The sequence below is a fragment of the Eurypyga helias genome, unplaced genomic scaffold (genome assembly GCF_000690775.1).
Source record: "Eurypyga helias isolate BGI_N326 unplaced genomic scaffold, ASM69077v1 scaffold11895, whole genome shotgun sequence".
In the NCBI taxonomy this organism is placed as follows: domain Eukaryota; kingdom Metazoa; phylum Chordata; class Aves; order Eurypygiformes; family Eurypygidae; genus Eurypyga; species Eurypyga helias.
This window is the reverse complement of record NW_010252096.1, coordinates 33,904-40,130: the sequence shown is the minus strand read 5'-3', so window position 1 is coordinate 40,130 and position 6,227 is coordinate 33,904. Positions and strand designations below refer to the sequence as shown.

The window sequence follows — 6,227 nt, the reverse complement described above, 5'->3', positions numbered from 1 at the left end:
GACGAAGCTTTAACTGATGTGAACAGTGATGGATTTTGTGTGTTTTCATTTGTTGTTGCTTCTTAATGTCATTCTGCCGTTCATCTCTTGCAGTTCAAATGGTGGGAGTAAGACTTCACCGGCGCTGTGTCAGTGGTCTGAGGTGATGAACCACCCTGGCTTAGTGTGCTGTGTTCAGCAAACCACCGGTGTTCCACTGGTGGTGATGGTGAAGCCGGACACCTTTCTCATCCAGGAGATTAAAACCTTGCCAGCCAAAGCAAAGGTTCGTCATAGTTCCCTGTATTTTTGGCCCTTAAAATGTGGTTTCTTGTTGTTCCATCAACAAAATCTCTAGTTATCGCAGCTTTCCTAATGCAAAGAGTTTGTTTCTTCAAGCAGCAGTTCCCAGTTTCCCAAGCTTCCTTGACCTGCATTGCTTGCCTTTGCAGATTCAGGACATGGTGGCCATCCGTCACACAGCCTGCAACGAGCAGCAGAGGACCACTATGATCCTCCTGTGTGAAGACGGCAGCCTGCGGATCTACATGGCCAATGTGGAGAATACTTCCTACTGGCTCCAGCCCTCCCTCCAGCCTAGCAGCGTCATCAGCATCATGAAGCCGGTTCGCAAGCGCAAGGCAGCCGCTATTAGTAAGGGATTTCTCCTGCCTATCTTGTGCACGGTAGCAGTGGCACATGTAGGTGCAGAGGTTGCTCGGCATCGTATAGATATTGAAGGTGTTCACTCTGACAGTTATGGGTTACCTCGGGGCTAAGTCTAGGTAAAGTGTTTCTGCAGATGTGTATAAACACACATAGCTGTCTGGCTCACGTGGTTATTTCTGAAGGAGACAAGCTTATTCTGCTGCTTTTTGACCACAGCTTTGCCTGCTTAGAGTGTATTTAGTCAAAAGCACCTCTCTTTTCCTTATAGCAACTCGCACATCCAGCCAAGTGAACTTCCCTATCGACTTCTTTGAACACAACCAGCAGCTCACAGATGTAGAGTTTGGAGGCAATGACCTGCTGCAGGTGTACAATGCCCAGCAGATAAAGCACAGGCTCAATTCCACTGGCATGTATGTGGCCAACACAAAGGTAAATGGGGCAATCTGGGCATTCTATCGGGCTTCTAGGTGATGTTAACATCCAGATTGATAGTGTGCCTTTTCTTAAAGTCTGCGTTGTTCAAGTGACCCTGTACAAATCCCCTGATGCTGTGAGATAAACAAGGGAGGCACCTGTGTGCAGTCATTGGGTTCTTAGCTCAGCAGTGAATTTCTGACTTCACCTTTCTGAGCTGTGGTTTGTCTTTGGCAGCCTGGGGGTTTCACCATTGAAGTGACAAACAATAACAGCACGATGGTGATGACAGGCATGCGGATCCAGATTGGCACGCAAGCGATAGAGCGAGCGCCCTCCTACCTGGAGATCTTTGGCCGCACCATGCAGCTGAACATGACCAGGGCTCGTTGGTTTGATTTCCCTTTCACTCGGGAGGAAGCCTTGCAAGCTGACAAAAAACTAACCATCTTCAGTAAGTCTCTGGGAGTCATTTGCTTTGCCTACCTGCTGGTTTTGCTTGGCTGGGATGAAGCTACTGTGCGTCACCTCCTAGAAGGGAGAGTTTCCACAATCTCTTTGACCTGAGTACAGAAACAGTTCGAGGGGTGGATCCTGAGCATTTAGTGACTTTATGGCCCAGTTTCTTGCTACAGTGGACGAATGGGCGATAGCTCAGCTCAGTAATTTTCTGTTGAGGAAATGGAGGAGGAAAGTGGCCTTGAAAAAGAGATTAAACTCTCAGAGTGGGTATATATTAATGATGCAATATAGTTGCTACCCTGCCTTTACGAGGCCATGCTTGTTTGTATTTTAAAACCCCCTAATTTTGTTAGTTTTTAAGCAATTTCTCTCACCATTCAGTTGGAGCTTCTGTGGATCCTGCTGGAGTCACAATGATGGATTCCATAAAAATCTATGGCAAAACCAAAGAGCAGTTTGGATGGCCTGATGAGCCCCCTGAAGATTTCCCATCTGCTTCAGTGAGCAACGTTTGTCCCCCAAACCTGAATCAGGGGAATGGCACTGGAGACACGGAGTCGGCCACCCCTGCTGCTGCCAGCGGGACTGTCCTGGAGAGGTATCTGCAGCTTTTCTTGGATTATTTCTCCTTCTGATGGGGGCAGTTGCTCTAGAGGGAGGCTGGGTACACGCGTGTGCCTTTCTTAGCTGGCAGAACGTGAGGGGGTCAGCGAGGTGTTCTCACTACCATGCTAAACAACAGCTGAAAAGTCAGTGAGTGTCTTCTAAGGAGGGCTTTGTGCTCACTCGTGGTTTATCTGGTGGAGTAGATGGATAGATCTGTGTGCACGCTTCATTTTGCTAAGTTCATTTGTTAATAGCAGGCTTGAAGAGCTCTAAGAGGTTTTTGCTGCCTTTGGTGCATTTTCTCATTCCAAGCTGGCCCTATTTTCCTTCTTTAGGACTTAAAGGTTAGGCCTCTCTGAAGTTCAGTTTTGGGGAGGATTTTCTGTATCACCCTGCTTTAGGCGAGTGGTTCCTACCAGCTTATCTTAGAGCCCGTATCTCAGGCTTAACTGCTGTGGTGGAGAAAGTGTTTGTTTCCCCTCACTGCAGTGAGGTGAGAAGTTTGACTGAGAGTCAAACCACAAGTCTGAGCTGAGTGTTTATTTAGCAGAAGAGAGAGAACTTGGGAAGTTTTATATCCACCCTGAGCTCATAGTCTGTGCCGTAAGGGTTGTAGAAAGCCTGGTGAGCCAGCAAGGATAGGAGGGAGATACATCAGAGAGGAGCTACAGCTGCTGAAAAAGCAGCATTGTAAGGGATACGCTACTTTGACTGAGAGTGGTTAGTTTTGTCTTGCTGAAATTCTGAGGTAAAGGGTCAGGGCTTGAAGTGGCAGTTATGTCCAGCTGAAGGAGCTGTTTGGCCATCCTTTAATGTTTGGTCTCACAGTTGATGGGATTTTTTTCTGTGATTAATTTCTCCTTCCTTCCCTCCTCCGCTGTGACGTCCCCACAAGGTGGCCCTCTCTGTACAAGGCATTCTCTCCGCTTTTCCAAAGCGCTGGGATTATAGTCTAAGAGCTCAGAACAACAGAAAAATGGTTCTGGTTATTCTTCCTTACGTGTTACAGCAGACAGCATGGTTACCTTATAAAGGGCCTCTTGAGTAGGAACAACTAATAGCAGGCGGAGGCGGCTTTCCGATTGGAAGTTTGGTGCCCCTCCTTCCAATCTCACCGTCAGTGGTGCTTTAAGCTTGGCTTCTCTGTGCTGGGTGGCCCGGATCTCCTATATTTATTTTGCTGTTAGGCAAACGTCTGCTGCCCAGGTAGAAAGAACCGTGCTTAGATTTACTGTACCTAGTGCTCTCCCGGCTTCCTGATTTCCCCATTTAATTTGCCTTTTGCTTAGAATGTGTTTGAGGGAGTTTTTCTGTGAGCTTTACACATTTTTTTTTTTTTTTTCCTTTTTCTTTGCTCCCCCAAAGTTCTGAAACTGAGTCCCTAACCACCCTGGACCGGTTAGTATGTCATCCTTTTCTCTGCACGAATGCGTGTGTGTCAGAGAGGCAGAACACGTGATGTGGCTTTTTGTTGACTGGTTTGGTTTTGTTTTGTTTTCCAAGTGCCATTTGCTTCTTTACATTCTGGTCGTTGCATGGCAGATGGTTTAGCGAAATGTAAAGATGAGGTGGTTTGCAGATTCTTGCGGTACACAGCCTAACTGTTGCTTGTTTGACAGTCTCCTCTCTTCGCTTTGTTCCCTCCTTCCGTCTTTTTATCCCACTTGCCTCCCCTTACTAGCTTGGTGGAGGGTGGCTGCGGGTAAGGGAATGTAATATTATTTATCACCACCAGACAATCACTGTTTCTTCTGCCTCGTATCCAATCCTATACTGTTATTTCTCCCCTTAACGCTTTTTCTTCCCTCCTTTTCCCTGTACTCTTGCACTGCTCCTTCTGGTGTGTCAGATGGCATTTCAGGTAGTTCTACCGCGAGGCATGAAGTGGTGCTGCAGGGGAGATTCAGCACTTTGCTGCAAGTTGTAAATAAGGTTTTTTCCCTTGGGGCAAGTATTTTACTGGCCTGCCTTACCGCTGTCGAAAGTTTAGACTTCAGCAGCGCTCACTTGGGTCATACCCAGTGCTCCAATTAATTTTCCTCTGGAATATTTGGTGCTGAAACTCCAAATTGGAAAGAGCAACCTGTGTGAAAATAGCAAGCGAGTAGAATCTTGCTCCCTTAGAAAAGTCGGTTACGCTTTTTCCCATGTGTCATACCAACCCTTGATCTGCAGTCATATGTACGTCTGTGGGCCATGGTGAATTGGTACTGTCAAGACAATCCAAGTTATCCCTGCTGCAGGCTGCGTGAGGAAATGTTTTATCCTCTTTGGTAGAGAAAAGCCCCTGTCTTTCAGCTGTGGATTATTAAAGCAGTCCTAAGTTTGTCTGTGAGCGTGAGCCAGGTTTAACTCTGGTCTGTAACACAATGAAATGATATGCATGGTGCCTGTGGCAGGTTTTATCATGCTTTGATTTTGTACTTGGCATTCGTTAGCTGTCTCTGAGCTACTCATGACTGTAGCCCGCATAAAGCAAAGTGCTAAGGAGAGAGAAGGGTTGCTGTACTCAAGCCTGCTTTCCTTTCTCCCTTCAGGCTAGTAGTGAGTTCTTTAGAAGCGCTGGAAAGCTGCTTTGCTGTAGGACCAGTCAACGAGAAGGCAAGTAACTTTCTGAATACATTCTTGAGCTTTGGGAGATGGGGAGGAGGGGCGAGATCAGCAGCACCTCCTGCAGCCCTGGGGGCCTGATACGGAGGAGAGCCGCATCCGTTTTGCTCAGAGCGCTGATCTGAAAGTTGACTTAGCGGAAGGCATTTGCAACTAGTTTAGAGTGACAGTTGGCATTTGCATTTATCGCTGGTGGGATTTTTGTGCTGTAGAGTGACCTCGTTTACAAAAACAGCAGAGTAGAAGCCCCTAAATCTCAAAAGGACTTTTCTTGTGTAGACGGGAGAAATGTTCTTTAAATGTCAAATAATAAATTGAGGAGGTGGTCAAAACTGTACGGAAGGAAGGCAAAAACTTGCATGCACAGTGCAAGGAGGGGAGGGAGCTGCAGGTACGCTGAGAAATCAGACTCGTGCATCACCTTCATGGTAAATGTACTGTTCTTTGTCTGTTCTTGGGAGCAGGAGAAGAATAAGGTGGCAGCTCAGGAACTGGCCACTATGCTGCTGTCCATGCCAGCTCCTTCCAGTGTCCAGCAGCAAACCAAGAGCCTCTTGGCTAGCTTGCACACCAGCCGCTCCGCATACCATAACCACAAGGTAACATGGTGCAAGGATGTCTCCTGTAACCTCCCAGTTTACGGCTGAGGGGCAGCACGCCCCTAGAAAGCCTTTCCCTCTGTGCAGTGTAAACCTACTGGCTAATTTTCCTTCAGCTCCTGCTGCCTGCTTCGCTGGCTTTTGTGTTTCACCAGAACTTCACTCCTTACAATGCTTTTTGAAGATGTTGATGGGAAATAATGTCAGTTTATGTAGAGAAAATCAGGATCTCTAAACACGTGAGGTTGGCTTGCAAACTGCAGAGCTCTGGCTTCTGTTTCCAGAGGCATCTGGCTTAAGGTGATAGGAAAATACTCGGTTAAGTAGTGGTTAGACTGTAATTGCGGCAAACGCAGATGCCTGCAGATAGCCTTTGCTAACCACTTGCAGGCTTATGTTTAGATACTGGTCGTTCCATTTCCATTTAAGCCTGAGGGGAAGAAAATGTGAAAGTCCATTCTTAAGCCAGGTGTCTTTTGTTCTAGGATGACTTTTTAAGATTAGTTGCCCTTCTCAGGGGACATTGGCCAAGAGTTAAAGCAACGAGTGCCAGATTTCCCCAGGATCCTATATTTCAGTTGCCTTGTTACACTGCTGTCTGTTGTTTTTCCTTTGCCTATGTTATCTTTCACTTTACAGGATCAAGCGTTGCTAAGTAAAGCCATTCAGTATTTGAGCTCCTCAACCAAAGAAGGAAAGGACCTTGATCCTGAAGTGTTTCAGAGGCTGGTCATCACTGCTCGGTCCATTGCTATTATGAGACCCAACAATCTGGTCCATTATACGGAATCAAAGCTGCCACAGTTGGAAACAGGTAGAGAAAGCTGGATTTTGCTTCAGCTTGCGCTGACTGAAGGTGTCTTGGGGTATCTGGTTCGGTGTGAC

At 46.9% G+C, this 6,227-nt stretch overlaps 1 protein-coding gene across 1 annotated transcript in view; it reads left to right on the top strand.

The window, feature by feature from the left end:
* UBR4 (ubiquitin protein ligase E3 component n-recognin 4) overlaps window positions 1–6,227 on the top strand; it is a gene marked incomplete at both ends in the record, with an annotated part of 58,976 nt that overhangs the window by 18,963 nt on the left and 33,786 nt on the right. Inside the window, 8 exons of the mRNA XM_010152232.1 lie at window positions 94–265; window positions 432–633; window positions 917–1,080; window positions 1,303–1,519; window positions 1,909–2,125; window positions 4,671–4,734; window positions 5,208–5,342; window positions 5,982–6,156. Coding sequence (XP_010150534.1) covers window positions 94–265; window positions 432–633; window positions 917–1,080; window positions 1,303–1,519; window positions 1,909–2,125; window positions 4,671–4,734; window positions 5,208–5,342; window positions 5,982–6,156 — 1,346 coding nt within the window. The remainder of the gene's footprint in view (window positions 1–93; window positions 266–431; window positions 634–916; window positions 1,081–1,302; window positions 1,520–1,908; window positions 2,126–4,670; window positions 4,735–5,207; window positions 5,343–5,981; window positions 6,157–6,227) is intronic.